This window comes from Primulina huaijiensis, chromosome 15 (assembly GCF_012295235.1).
Source record: "Primulina huaijiensis isolate GDHJ02 chromosome 15, ASM1229523v2, whole genome shotgun sequence".
Lineage (NCBI taxonomy): Eukaryota > Viridiplantae > Streptophyta > Magnoliopsida > Lamiales > Gesneriaceae > Primulina > Primulina huaijiensis.
This window is the reverse complement of record NC_133320.1, coordinates 6,733,975-6,750,117: the sequence shown is the minus strand read 5'-3', so window position 1 is coordinate 6,750,117 and position 16,143 is coordinate 6,733,975. Positions and strand designations below refer to the sequence as shown.

The following is a 16,143-nucleotide window of genomic DNA, read 5'->3' as shown; positions in this document are numbered from 1 at the left end:
TCAATATCACATGCATCAATCACACCTAGTCAGTTTAAAGACTCAACACATCATATTCTTGATAGCAATATAATACGTATACAGATAACATACAACAGTGAAAAATACGTGTACTTAAAATATTGTTTTCATTAAGATGCATAAACTTTAAACATAACATTTTCGTAAACCTTTTCATGATGCATAAACTTTAAATAAAAACATTTTCATAATGATGCATCAACTTTAAATATAAACATAAACATATTCATATTCGTATCCATATTCATATCAACATATTCATATCATCATATTCATATTCGTGTTTGTTGAATTCAGATCGTGATTGTGACTTGTATTCGTATTCGTATTGGGCGATGGATCCATCTATAAAAACTACAGTACTGGGCGACGAGACATCAGCGACACTCTCACCCGTCAACTGAGCATTGGCCAACGTATTACCATATTAACGTATTCGTATTCATATCCATGGAAACACGATCGTCGGGCTCCCACTAGGACCATAACCCTCACGATATCTCCAACATATCATCATATTAGTCACAACCCCTTCACGTCCTTCAACATTTCGTATTTCCATCATTAATAAAAACATGCATATAATATCGTTTTTCTTTTAAACCAAGGACACAACATATCTTTTAAATGTCAATATTAAATCATAAAAATCCATACACATTTAAAAAACAACATTTTAACATATTAAATCATAACATTTAAAATAACATTTTGACATATTAAATCATAACAATTCCATAAACATTTAAAATAAACATTTTAACATCATAAAAATTTATAAACATATAAAATTAACATTTTAACATATAAAAATTCATAAACACCCATAATCATTGAAAATAATCATATTAGCATATAAAACAGCATTCAGGACACTGCCATGACGTTTACTAATTTTCGGATGTAAAATTATCATTTTACCCTTAGACGTAAAATTTCACTTTTTTGATTTTTTCTTACTTCCGTCGACTCTAGACCATCTCAAATAATTATTTAAGCTTACATGAATTTTCTCGTATTTTTATTTAGCTTAAATCGAGGATTTTTAATTTAATCTTTAAATAAAACATATTAATGCGTTTTAATCCCGCATTAAACCAAACCTTATTATAAAATTTCGAAATTAAAAACTTAGACATTTAATAATTATTTGAGTTTAAATATAATTTTACATAATTTTATTCCGCTTAAAACTAGGCTTTTCAATTAGTTCTTTAATTAGCGTTTCGTACGGCGTTTAAATCCCGGATAAATCGAAAACTCCATAATTTGATCCCAAATTTTAAACATAATATTTTTATTATTTATTCTACCCTCGTGTGCCAGGAACCGCACCCGTGAACCCATGGTTCTAATTTTAGCCTTTTCATTTTCGTTTTAGACACCTAATCGAACACACCGAGCCATCTCTCAAAATACTCGAGCCATGCCCGAGCCACCTCAAGCCAAACCCGAGCCAACCCATCTAGTTACCCTCCTGACCAAGCCCAACCCAAGGAACCTGCAGCCCCTAAGTCGCTCAAACTAACCTGGACAGTAGACCAAATTCTGCATGTGTGTGTACGTGAGCCTCCTTGCACTTCTAGGACTCCTAACCCAACTAGGACACTTCCAGCCCTTAACCACTTGACCCTTCATGACCCTAACCATCCTTGGACCAGACCAGCCCAAGCCCATGAACCAGCGCACAAGCCACCTGAATAAAGGACAGCAGCTTGCGCGATCACCATGGTTGCCTCATGTTTTATGTGCTTGGCTCGAGCCACGTCGAGCCACCCTGCACCAACTCATGACCAGCCCCTCTAGGAACCTCTCGAACCCTTAGAACATATAGGACCCGACCCTAAGCTTAAAACCGAAGACACACTTTCAGAACAAGCCATGGCCGAGAACTTCACTCATGCTAGGACTCTCGTTTTCTTCCTTAACCGCTTAAACAACGAACCATCCCTTGAACCAGCCCCTCAGGCACCTTTCTAGGACCCTAATGACTCGACCTAGCCCAGCTCAAAGCCCCCAGTCCTAGCTATCTCTCCCTGCCCAGCTGCTGAACCCTGCGCAATTCTCCTTGAAGCTCATGGGTTGGAGTCCTAGCTTGCTAGGACTCCTTCCCAGCCCTGGTGTTCGAGTCCTAACATGGGTAGGACTCCTTCCCTGACCCTAACACTACCTAAGCCAGCCCTGGTCCCAGTCCTGACCAAGCCTAGCCACCAACCTCCTTACAGTCGAGCCAAGTACACCACAACAGAAAGTTGGTTCCAGCTTCTGTTCTATTTCTTGTGCAGCTTGATTGGTGTGTTTTAGGACTCTTTAAAACACGTGGAAACCACCCTAAAACCTTTCCTAATCATGGCAGCCCCTTAGGTACATGTAATTCATGATTTTTGGAACAAAACCCATGCTTTAAAAATCACCCTAGATGCATGTACGAAAATATATCAAGGTACTATTGTTTTTCATGCAATTTCAAACATAATTACATAATATGGTGTGATGATGAGTAAAGGAAGAATATGACGTGCCTTTGCGTATTTTACGCACGAATAATCGTTGACGATTGAAGAACGACGACGAGGAGACGACAGTTTTGAAAAATCTAGCAATTCGGTGCCTTTCCTTCAACTTTTGATGTGTGTGCTGTGACTTGTGTGAATGGGGGAGTTTTGATTATATTGGGGAGGTGGGCATGGGGTTTAATGGGGTTTAGGGTAGTTTAGTGTATTATATACTTAATTAATCCACTAACGAGGCTTAGGCCTTCTTGTAATTAAAGATGTGAGTGTAATGAAATAATTATTATAATGAAGGATTATATTAGGAAGTTATTGGCAGATTCATCTTTATCATTTAGGGGACTTCTTGCAATTAAGGATGTGAGTGTAATGAAATAAAAATCACAAGGTCCAAATCAGAGCTTGTCATATTTTATAGTTAAAAGCGCCAATAAATATTTGAATGAAATAGTATAATCAAGTACATAGATTAAGTATTTGCTTTGTATAAGGAGCATACAATTGTTCAAATATTATTTTAAGAATCCGCATCTGCCTAAATTAGTCTTCAAGATTGTTTTGGATCTGCTTCCATATTCCAATTGTTATAATTCAGTATAATACCGAAATTATTGTTTTCAAACAAAATGTTGGGGGTAGCTAGTATTGTATTCATAAATAATTGATCAAGAAAGAATGCAAAAGAGGAATTAGAATTTCAAGCTTTTAATTTCTAATGTAATTTTCTCAATTCACATATCTTGTTTGACAGTAAATAACTATTGTTGCTGTGAGTTTTTTGTATTGGTCCCAGGTACGATAAATTTGATATAATAATATGAAAATAAAGTATAAAACTGGATAACGAGATTTACGTGAAAAAATCCTAAAAATATTAATGTAAAAACCACGGGCAAGATGAAAATAATTCCACTATAATATTTTATAGTCTACAACCATTCATTGTGTTTTCAAAGAGAACACACATTCTCTTATTACAAGAGAACAAATACTTCACAAATATTATAGAACTAAGCACTCAAATGCTATAAAATGAGAGAAAACTCGATGAAGGGATACATTGGAATGCCAAATGATTACTCCATCAGCATAACCCAAGATGATACATTTTCTGGATTTTGATTTCAACTTCGATCTTTCTTACTCACTGTACTGAACGTACACAGGACTTCCAAATATATGAAAATGAGAATAATCTGTCGGCTTCTCGGTCCACATCTGCATCGGAGTATTCAGATCAATTGTCAATGAAGGAGAACGATTGATAATATAACAAGTGGTTTTGACTACTTCAGAAATGACTTGTCTAGACTTACAGTCCTCAACATAGCTCTTGTTCTATCCAACAAGGTTCTGCTCATCCGTTCCGTCACCCCATTCTGTTGAGGTGTGTAAGCCATCATGAACTATCTTTTGATACCCTCATGTTGGCAAAATGCATCAAATTCATCACTGGTATATTCTCTGCCATTATCAGTCTTCAAACACTTGATTTTCTTTTCAAAATCAAGTTCAACCCGCGCTTTGAAATTTTTAAAGGTCTGAAAAANAATATAACAAGTGGTTTTGACTACTTCAGAAATGACTTGTCTAGACTTACAGTCCTCAACATAGCTCTTGTTCTATCCAACAAGGTTCTGCTCATCCGTTCCGTCACCCCATTCTGTTGAGGTGTGTAAGCCATCATGAACTATCTTTTGATACCCTCATGTTGGCAAAATGCATCAAATTCATCACTGGTATATTCTCTGCCATTATCAGTCTTCAAACACTTGATTTTCTTTTCAAAATCAAGTTCAACCCGCGCTTTGAAATTTTTAAAGGTCTGAAAAAATCTGATTTCTTCTTGATTGGATACACCCAACATCTCTTAGAGAAATCATTAATGATTGAGACAAAGTATCTCGTTCCTCCTAGGGATACAACCGGTGCTTGCCAAACATCCGAATGAATCAACTCCAATATGCTTTCTTTTGGAATTGGAAGTTCCAAACTTTAATCTGTGTTATTTATTGGTAACATAATGCTCATAAAAAGATAATGACACTTTTGTAAGTTGCGACAACAGCCTCCGTTTTGAGAGAATTTTTAACCCTCATTTTGACATATACCCGAGCTTTCTATGTCATAACACTGTTAATTCTTCTCTGAATCAATTGATGCAACAACTATTTCCGTCTCTTTTTGTGTTTCTCCCAAAAGTACAAACATATTTGCAACAACTTTATCTGCCTTCATAACCACAAGCGCACCCTTCACAATTTTCATGATCTCGTTCTCGATACGAGTTTTGCACCCGATACCATCCAATTACCCAATGACAAAAGATTTTTTATCAGTCCCTCACATGTCGTACCTTTTTTATGGTACGAATTGTGTCATCAAACATTTTTATTTTGATAGCATCAACCCCAGTGTTTTCTAAAGCATGATCATTTCCTATGAATAAAGATCTTCTTGAGACTGGTTTATAATGATTAAACTATTCTCTCTGAGACGTCATGTGCCACATCGCTCCTGTTCCATAATCCATGTATCACAAAATTTGTGTCTGCTTTCTACAATTGTTGAATAATATTTCACCATCGTCTGAAATACTGGTCACATTTCGTTGAGAACTCTTCTCGATACTCATACACTCTTTATTGAGGTGCTCTTTACCATCACATTTAAAGCAGTAAATATTTTTCTTCTTATTTTTTGACTTGATCTACGTCGTCTTTAGCTCGCACTGGAGTCACGGTCCATAAATCTTCCTTATTCTTGCACCAGATTTCTTCTCCGAGAACATCAGTTAAGACATCATCGAATTTTAGAGAACCCATAAGAATATTGTTGGTTAAGTTGATGATAAATTGATAATATAAATCTGATAGACTTTGAAGTAGAAACTTCGAACATTCATTTTTCTCTATTTTATGCCCCATTGAAGTGAGTTGGACAAATAGAGTATTTAGTGTGTTGATATGGTCGGTCATCGATGAGGATTCTGCCATCCGAAGAGTATAAAGCCTTCTCTTTAGGAAAATCTTGTTATGTAGTGACTTGACCTCGTACATCTTTGTCAGAGTATCTCAGATAACTTTGCTATTTTTATCTCATGATACTTGACAATACTTTGTCTGCTTTGACAGTACTTTGTGTGCTATAGCCAAGTGTAAATTGGCAACAACATTATCATTCATCCCATTCAAATTTCCGTTGTCCGTAATTTCCATCGGTCTTTCTCCAATAGCCGTCAAGAAATTCTTCTTTCTTAAAACTGATTGTATCTTTATTTTTCACAACATAAAAATGCTTCGATTGAACTTTTTTATCTCGTACCTGCCCGCCATTATGTCTATAACAATTTAGTAGACTGGACAAAATAATCATACCTTAATAAAAAGATATAAACAAAATCTTTCTATCATGGAAGATCAGTCTGGGCTGCAACCACAGAGCACACACAAAATTTTCAGAAATTTTAAACCAAGGTTCCAATACCACTTGTTGGTCCCACTTACGACAACTTGAGATAATAATATGAAAATAAAGTATAAAAATGGACACCAAGATTTACGTGGAAAACCCCTAAAAATTATTAGGGTAAAACCACGGGCAAGATGAAAAGAATTCTACTATAATATTTTATGGTGTACAACTACTCACTGTGTTTCCAAAAAGAACACACACTCTTTTAATACAAGAGAACAAACACTTCACAAATATTATAGAACTAAGTATTCAAATGCTATAAAATGAGAGAGAACTCGATGAAGGGATACATTGAAATGCCAAATGATGTCGTCTGAAATTTCAAACTGCTGCTTAACAAAACGTGTTCTTTGATCGCTGCCTAACAAAATGTGTTCCCACCTCATTTAATGCCACCATCAACATTTGCACATTTTCCGACATTTTGTCGGAATTGCTTTATGTATTATGGAATTTGTCTCAAGTGCTGAATATGATTTCTGCTTCACGTTCTCGATATAATTTTGTTCCAGTTACAACTACAAGCAAAAGGTGAAGGACATTGCCAGTGGTGCTTTATTCCCCGAAGCTGGTTTTGACTTTTGATCGCATAGTTGGTGAAGCTGGTGGATCAGGTGGATTGGTTATTGTTTGAGATCTTGATCTATCCTCATTTTGTGAGTCTTGCTTACTTCAGTTCCAGTTCAAGTGTCATGTTGATTATGTTGCATCTGGCCAACGAGTTGTAGGCTTGAGCAAGCTTTTTCGGGTTGCTGTAGTTTTTACTAAACGTCTCCAAGATCCACAGCGATTGGCCAGTGAGCTTTGTAGAATTCTACAAAACCAAGATGAGTGGCTGTGTTATCCTCCAATGTCCTTACATCCACTTTCCCAAATTAGAGTGGGCCTTCTTTGACCTGAATAACCAAAGATGGGTAAAGATTTTAATTTCATCTGGCTCAGGAGTTTTGACTATGAGAAGGCTGATATTTGGACCGATTTCCTCAGTCTTCTGAGACTACGAGGCATAACTCTTGAAAGTCCCACCTGTTAACAAATCTTTGATGATTATTCCGCACAACTTTCCTAGTGAGGGATGATTCTTGATGCAAAGATGAATTTTTTTTTTTTTGCCATTTGATGACTCTGCAGCTCTTCGTTACTGACAAGGCGTTGAAGACTTCATAACCAGACATGTGTAGCATTCAATAAACTATAAGTAATTTGTTGAAATTCACCCTAGATGATGAAAATATAAATTAAAAGATACAGGGGTAGTATCTTGAGCTTTCTAATTATGTTTTTACCCGATAAAGTGATTCATTTTTGTATTCCTATTTTGCCATGTTTCCAAATACCTTCAAGTGATTAGTATTCCATCACTCGCAAGTACATTTTGTATCATGTTGAACGAAATGTACCCACTTTGATAATCACATTGATTTTTAATACTTAATATTTTCAATATGGGTTATACATATGCATGTAGAGCACAATGAAGGAATATCATTCTAGAAGCATTGGCAGACAAATAAACACTGAGAAAAGAAAAAGGAAAAAGAAAAAAAAACACCAGAATTCAATAAGAGCAAATTATAGAATAATTGCTCAAATCATCATTTTTTTTATTTTTTGCATACAATCCATTCTCTTGGAATAAAAAATGTATCTTTTTAACAACATTTTCCATTTATGGCTCCACAATGATCTTCCCAGTAGCATGGCCCTCAATGCTCTTGGACCAAGCATCTTCAGCTTTGCTCAAACTATACTTCGAGTCGATTATCGTCTTGATCTTCCCTTCTTTCACCAACTCAACAAGATATTTCAGGTTCTCACCTTTCGGGATAAGAAGCAATGGCACCAGTTTCTTTTTCGAAAAGGTCAGTTTCTTCACAGCAAAAGTCCACATTGCGCTAGGCCCAGGAGTGATGTCGATGACCTTCCCATTCTCACTCAAATTTGGCTCAAAAACAGACCAGGGAAAGGCCGGTGCACAGTGAATAACCGCGTCATATCTTTTGCCCGATGGACTCTTAAGGGCTGCCCCTTCTGGAGTTTGATAATCAAGAACTTCATCTGCTCCAAGGCTTTTCACTAACTCGATATTTCGAGCACCGCAAGTGGCTGTGATGTGCGTATTTCCAAGCTTTGCCAGCTGAACAGCGTAATGACCAACACCACCGGAAGCGGCAGTGATGAGAATGTTCTTGTGGGGTCCACTTCCATCGAGTTTAACCTCAGCAGATTGAGTGAGGGCCATGTGAGCTGTAAGGGCGGCAACTGGAAGACTCGCAGCATCAGCAGCTGATACATCAGGGGGCCTAGGAACCGTAAGATTTTCCTTTGTCACTGCATATTCCGCCAAACCGCCACCTGACTGTCTCATAAATATTTAAGAATGAAGAAATGCATCTATTAGAAATAGAAGAATATGACATCGGCTTTCAGTGATGTTAGTAAGCATCGATTTTCCAGATGATGCAGTCGAGTAAATAATTTTTTAACACTTACTAGATGGCTCAGAATGGCAACAACTTTATCACCGGGCTTGAAGTTTTTGGTTCCTAATCCAACCTCGACTACCTCTCCAGCTACATCAGTAGCTGCGCCATAATGAGAAAAGAAACAGTCGAATCAGAAAGCAAAGAGTGCTGATATATAAGTTTTTAAACACAATCAGTATCAATTTTCCGAAACAGAGGTAGTATGCTTACCAGGTATAAAAGGAAATTTCCCAGGAAAAAGAGGCCGAAGCATGCCTTTCTGGGTTTTCCAATCAACCGGATTTAGGCTTGTGGCCTCCAATTTCAGTAGCACCTCACTTTTACCAGGTGTAGGAACAGGAACTTCAACATGCTGAAAGAGGAGGTGTCAAATTAACAAAGGTATGCACAAATATCATCTGACACAAACTGACTCAATTTGGATAACTATCACACTACAAAAACCACAACACATTGAGAAAACACCCTGGTCATTGATCTTCGCATTCTATTTTAACTAATAATAAGCGAGTGAAGCACGCCTTCTCCGTGGACAAGAACACACAACACAGAAAAAAACTAATACGCCCTCACAAATAAATTAAGTGGCTGTATCAAAAAAGAAAAAGAAACAGTAAGTTGCTCCATTCAATAATCCATACAACAATCACAAACTCTTCCCGGAGTACGTTTCCTGATAATTAACAGATTTTATCTCAAATATTTATTAAAAAATCAATGTTATTACACTCACAAAACTTTCAGAAATTTATCTTAAAATCCAGGTTGTCTCCACAAAGTACCAGCTTTCATTCATCCCCTCGGCCAAATTCCTAGTACAGCCTTGTGTGATCCTCAAATTTTCCCAAAAAACTCTATCGTTAACGATGACTTAAATTTAGATAATTCAACTAAAATTCAAACCAGGAATTCATTCAAATACTTCACAATGACACGTGATAAAGAAAATCTACAGAGAACTGTTTAAAAAACAATAACCTTCAAACCAGATGCCCCACCGCCATATCTGTCATACTGAACCGCATGCATAAGCTTTTGCGCCATATCCAAATTCTCAAACAGTGATTCAATTGCAATTATTTACGGAGTACCCAACAACACAGAAATTATTATTATTATTTTTGGGACGGTATTTTCGAAGCAGAGCCAGGTGTCACTTTGTGTGGATCTTGTAAAATTGAAATAAAAAAAAAATCTCGATTCGGATCCGAAGAAAATAAGGAACTTGAACTAAATCCCACCCAAAGTAATCCGCTTAATATGAGTAACTCGTGTAATCTGACCTGATTTTTTTTTTTTTTACATTAATACAGTATGTAAGTTTTTAATAAATAAATATTCAAAATTCATAATAAAATATTTTAATTCAAACATAAAAATTCTTCAAAAAGTTTTTCAGACATCACAAATTAATTTTCAACTTTCAAGTGACAAGTATCAAGCTCCACTTCTATCTTCTTCATCGTTCTACATTATTTTTGTAGAATTAAACCTCAACATTTAACAAATAATAAAATATGAAATAGTGAATTTTTTTTAAAATTCTTAATTTATAAAATTTAAATTACTTTTAAATATTAGGTATCCTAACATTATTGAATCATCAATCATCTATTACAACAGTATTTGATCCATTTCCCCATTCTAACATTAAAAGCATCGTAAAAATGTTAAACAACTAGGTTACCGGTAATCAGTGTTGTGTCGGCTCTGCCTCATCCTTCTCAGCTTGCATCACATAGACCCTTCCAGTCGTGGGTTGCTTTAGCTTTGGACAATCCCAAGCCTTGTGTCCCAACTTTCCGCACTTGTAGGTGCCCCATACGCACTTGCCATAGTGTGGACGATTGCACTCCTTGCACAGTGGTTTCTCATCAGCATTCGGAACATTCCTTCTAGGTGGTTGTCCTTGTGGTTTTGGTGGTTCCGGTTGCTTAGGTGAATCCCGTATAAGGTTTCTTATTTTGCTGACTAGCTTGCTGGGCACGATTCTTCTTTCGCTGCATCTCCCATTCAATATCTTTGAGTGACTGCTCGGCTCTAAAAGCTTTGGCAACGACAGTAACATAATCAGTAGGATCGCCAAGCATCACATCACGACGGATAGTCGGCTTCAACCCATTTAGGAAGTGTCGTAATTTTTCAGCAGCATCATTTGCAATCAAGGACACAAAGTGACAACCCCTATCAAGCTTCTGCACAAACTCCGCAACTGACCAATCCCCCTGACGGAGACTCATAAACTCTCTCTTAACCCTATAACGAACATCAGCAGTGAAGTATTTATCATAGAACACCATCTTGAAATCATCCCATGTCAATGTCGCTAAATTCACCCCTCGCTCTGCTCCCTCCCACCATAAGGAAGCGTCGCTCTTCAGCAGATAGATAGTACAACGAACTCGGTCAGCGTCCGCCATATCCATGTAACGAAAGATAACCTCCAAAGATCGAATTCATCCCTCAGCAAAGAATGGATTAGTAGTGCCATGAAAATCCTCGGGGTTTGATCCTCCTATATCGCTCATATGCAGCCTCCGGTCTAACCCTCCATTTCCTTCTTGTTGCTCTAGTAAATGAGCCATACCGGCTAGTACACGGGTACTAGCATCCTGATTAGGTGGATGCTGTGGAATCTCCTCCTCATATCTCTCCTCATCATTCCTATGCAAAATTCTTCTAGAAGGCATATCTGTATACGTCGTCCAAACCACGTAACCAACATGCATTTAAAATTTTACATGCAACTAAAATTTATATCATGCATCATAAAAACATTTTAAAAGAATGTTAGCATATAAAATATAAAGCAGTAAAAACTCACATATTTGAGGCTTGACTTATTGAGCTTCTCGGAGTGACAGTACACAATCCTTTGGAGATCATCGGCTCTGATACCAACTGTAACGACCTCGACTTTTTTTAAAAAAAAATCATAAACTCGAAAATACTAAATAAAATAACTTAACATACCATAAATCATAATAATTTAACATTTGAAATCTCGAGTGCATAAAAATCTTTAAATCGTCGACTAACCCAAAAATCCTACCTTGACCGTAAAAGATCAACTAACAATAAAATAAAGCATAAAACTCCATAGTAAAATCGTTAACATAAATCTTTAAATCTTTTTATCTAACAAGCTAATGCGAAAATAAAAGTCCCTCGGGAGTGTACTGCCGCACTCGATCCACTTAAGCGTTAGCGCCTCTTCATATCAACAAATCTTGCATCATTCAAATATAGTGAGTCTAATGACTCAGCACGTTCTAAACATGAGTAGCAAATAATGCATATATGATCACATGCATAAAGCTTTCAATCCTTTATCATTTTGGGTTAAGTTTGATCTTTGAAAGTGACTATCCTTTATCCTCTGATTGACTGATTAGTCTTCAGCTCCAAATGGCCCATGGGGGCGAGCACTATGCTCCACCGTGGAAATACGATAGTCGGGTTCCCTCTGGGGCCTTTTCCCGTAAACGGGCTCCTTCTGTGATCTTTTCCCTCACGACATCCCCACAAAATTGTAAGTTCACCGTTTTTTCTTAAAACGGATCCCCCACATAGCATATATCATTTGTCACAGTCAATTCACATCCCTCAAAATATATTTCATTTTCTCTTAAGAGCATAAAATATCACAACTTTCCAAAAATAACATTTTAACAGTAAAAATTGCACAGCTTTACCATTAATAATAAAATATCATATTTTCATCAAAATCATCATTTTAAATCATTTAACATGCATTATGTTCCTTCGGGACGCTGCCAAGCTATTACGTAATTCCCAACTGTAAAATGACCGTTTTGACCATAGACGTAAATTTCTCGATTTTGACTTTTTCTTACTTTTAATGACATGGACTTATCCCAAATAATTATTTAAGTTTAAATATAATTTTTCATAATTTTATTCCGCTTAATTCGAAACTTTTCAATTAATTCTTTAATTAACAATTCGTGAGACGATTAGATCTCGAATAAATTTAAACTTTAATATTTTGATCTCAAACTTTAAACATAAAATTTTTATTACCTAAAATACCCTTGTGAGCCATGAACCACCCCCGTGGACCCATGGTTCCAATTTTTTATTCATTAATTTCGAAATATGACCCTTCTTAAAACCCACCGAGCCATCTTTCAATTTACTCGAGCCACTCCAGAGCCACCTCGAGCCAAACTCGAGCCAACTCATCTAGAAACCCTACTGAACGAGCCCAGCCCTGGCTCGATCGAGAAGCCTCTTTCTCCTAAGCCCGATTGGTGCGAAAGTCTCCTAGGTTCACTAGGATTCCTAGTTAGCTTAGGACTCAACCAACACCTTAACCCTCGACCAGCACTGCCCCTCACTGACCCTGGACCACGCTCAGCCTCGTTCCAGACCAGCCCAAGCCCTCGAACCAGCCCCTAACCCACGCAAAACACCATGCGCACAACCATGGCACACGCGACTCCCAACCCCTTGAATTGTTGGAGTCCTAGTCGATCTAGGACTCTCCTAGCCTATCAACCACCGAGCTAACAACCTCCTAAACACCACTGGACCCTCACCGACCTAGCCTAGACCCGCACCGAACCCCTAGCCCTGATCCAAGCCGCATACACCCATGCATGCACTGCCCATAGATCGCGACCTTCTACCTTGCTTCCCTTCGAGCCGCCTCGAGTCCTGTCTGCACCAGGCCCAGCCTCAACCCCGAGCCACCTTTGCTAGACTCTAATGGACTAACTTAGCCAGCCCAAGCTAGCCGCGAACCCCCCCTTGGCTGCTGCTGCCCTTGCGTGAGTGTGGGGTGAGTCCTAGTTCACAAGGACTCTTCCCTAGCCACTCCCTCGAACCCTAGCCGCCCTAGGACCCAACCTAGCCCTAGACTGAAACCATCACTGCCCCTGAACCAGCCCTGGCCGAGCCCCAACAACCCATGCAAGCTAGCCGACCTCATGACCTTCCTAGTGCACATGGATTGACTTGAAAACCCTAGGCCTCTCCCTTGTTATCCCTCGGTTTCCAGCCTTGTTTTCTTTTAATTTTATTCATATTCCCTTCATATTTCATCCTACGTTTGCAGCGTACTCGTTGGGAATCATCATGTCATGATCACATATACGTAAACACATTGAAAACTTTTGAAAATATTTGACAAAACGATGAACCAATCGTACTAACGTATTTTTTTCATGCATAAACAATTAAAACATGGATATTATGATTTGAATGATGCGTCAAAGGGTTTAGAAAACGTGTCTTTCCGTTTAAAACCCTCGAATATTCAATCGTCGGCGAGGGTGAGAAGATGGACGACCGGACGACGAAGAACCCTAGCTTTTCTTCCCAACCTTTACTCAAAAATTTGGTGTGTGTTTTCGGCTGCAATATGGCTCTCAAAAGACCTAGGAGTCCTTATTTATAATTTAATTAACATGCTAATAGACTTGAGTTTTGGGCCTCCAAGTATAAAAGCAATTGAAGCTACTTAATTTAATTAAACTAGGCCCAATAACTCTTATTTAACTAAAACATAAAATTTTATAAAATTAGTTTCCCACAATAATATTTTTGATATTTTAAAAACTCCTTGTTTGCACAAAAACCGGCTTCCCGGGAAAAATCGAGCTCGTCTCGTAAAATAATTCGAACTCTACTACTTTTAGAAAAATTAAATCATTTTTAATCATATTTAGAAGCCTTGAAAATATTTAATGAAAAATAAATATTCTTGTCTTAGTCGTTCCCGGTCTCCTTTCTCCTGCGTATTATCGAATATTCGGATAAAATCCTTCAATTTCATGAAAACATGTCATATAATTATTTAATCATGCAATCGTATCTTTAATCATTTAATAGGCATCAAGTAAATATTTAAAATAAGTTAAATAAAATAATTAAGAATTTCAAATAATTTGCATGCATGTGGTTTACGTAGATTTGGTTTTTCGGACGTTACACAAGGAGCAGACTAGTCTTTATCAAGAGTGTACTTTGCTCCCTTCCTATGTATTTGTTCCATTTCTTGCAACCTCCGGACATCATCCTCCATCGCCTGGAAATGGTTTGCGCAAGATTTTTTGTGTGGGTTTTTCAATAAAATTTGTTACCCAATTTGATATTAGTGAGAATTTCTTAAAATCTTATTAAACAAAAGGACAAGGAAAAGATTTAAAGTTAAGTATATATGTATATAGAAATGCACACACATCAAGTGGGAAGCATCTTCTATATTTTTGCAATGGTGGAACATACATGAATCTTTTATCTTGTCCCTTTATCAAAACTTTAACCATAAAAGTTGAACTTTTCATTTATGCCCTATATATACCATTTTTTTTTAAAAAAAATATCAAACTAATGATATTGAATAATATCATCCTTTATATATATCACATTTTTCTCATCTATGTTTTTCTTGGACATGTAGACAGGGGTGGAAAAAATACCGAATTTTTGGTGTACCGAGATTATCGTACAAAAACTTTATCGAATTTTTTAGTATACCGATGATTTCAATATGGTAAAAGAATGAAATTTGAAAATTTCGATATATACTCGAATACCAAAATACCGAAACAATATATAAAAATTTAAAAATATATAATATTTTTAAACAATAAATTTATAATTATAAAATTTTAAAAATACAAAGTTTTTTCGGTATAAAACTGTATATACCGATACTGTACTGAAATCTCGGTATACCTTACAATTTCGGTATAATCGTTATACTAGTTATATCAAAAATTTCAGTACGGTATCAGTATAAAATTTTCTTATACGGTAATTTTCGATACGATATATAATATATAACTTTCGGCACGATATACCACCATATATGTAGATACGTATATATAAAAAGGGAAATTTAAACATTATATGTACACAAAAATAAAGAAAATAAATGATAATATGATATTCGTTGAACTTTTTCTAAAGCACAACCTTCACCCTTAAGCTTACTTAAACAGTTCCAAGAACACCATGTTAAGTAACGCCGCACCAAATTTGTTGATTGATTTAGTGGGATTCACACTTCGCAACAACGCTAAGTTATCTATCAAATTTCTATTTTAAATAAAATAAATTATTTATATACTTTAAAAAGTATTTATTTGAAAGAGATTAATTTTAACAATTTTCACCTTGATGTGTAAAATGGGCTATTGTATTTTATAAACATACTTTGGTATTTCCGCAAAACATGTGAATTCTGTCAAATCATATCGAGTGAATTTATATGTGAAATAATTGCTACAATTTTTGTTCATAAAATTAAATTTATTAATTTTTAGGACTTAGTTTCCACCGATATCCTTATCACATAATTTTATTCCCATAAATATATTTAGTGTGATACTTTGATCACTAATTTTTTTTTAATAGTTAAGTCGGCCGTAACCATAAAATTTTTAAAAAAAATGTATATGACGAATTATAATTATATAATTTAATATGAGTTGAATATGTTTTTTAAAATGTCATTCTAATACGAGTCCATCGATTCATAGTTTTTGGTCCAATCATTGAATTACAAAAGACAAAAATTTGTGTGAGACGGTCTCACGGGTCGTATTTATGAGACGGATCTCTTATTTGGGTCATCCATGAAAAAATATTACTTTTTATGCTAAAAGTATTACTTT

At 36.3% G+C, this 16,143-nt stretch overlaps 1 protein-coding gene across 1 annotated transcript; it reads right to left on the bottom strand.

Annotated features, from left to right (window-relative positions):
* Positions 1-7,568: 7,568 nt before the first annotated feature.
* On the bottom strand, positions 7,569-9,663 carry LOC140958237 (chloroplast envelope quinone oxidoreductase homolog). The gene is made up of 4 exons (XM_073415617.1): positions 9,476-9,663; positions 8,708-8,849; positions 8,505-8,596; positions 7,569-8,370 (listed from the first exon to the last, which is right to left on the bottom strand). Exons 1-4 carry the CDS (start codon positions 9,539-9,541, stop codon positions 7,681-7,683), a joined length of 990 nt encoding a protein of 329 aa, XP_073271718.1. The 5' UTR covers positions 9,542-9,663; the 3' UTR covers positions 7,569-7,680.
* Positions 9,664-16,143: the final 6,480 nt, after the last annotated feature.

Bases quoted from the DNA above. Each gene is read 5' to 3' on its own strand.
- LOC140958237 (XM_073415617.1), bottom strand. From the start codon at position 9,541: ATGGCGCAAAAGCTTATGCATGCGGTTCAGTATGACAGATATGGCGGT. The intron at 8,597-8,707 runs GTAAGCATACTA...ATTATGGCGCAG, and splicing joins GAAATTTCCTTTTATACCTG to CTACTGATGTAGCTGGAGAG. The intron at 8,371-8,504 runs GTAAGTGTTAAA...TTTATGAGACAG, and splicing joins TTGCCATTCTGAGCCATCTA to TCAGGTGGCGGTTTGGCGGA.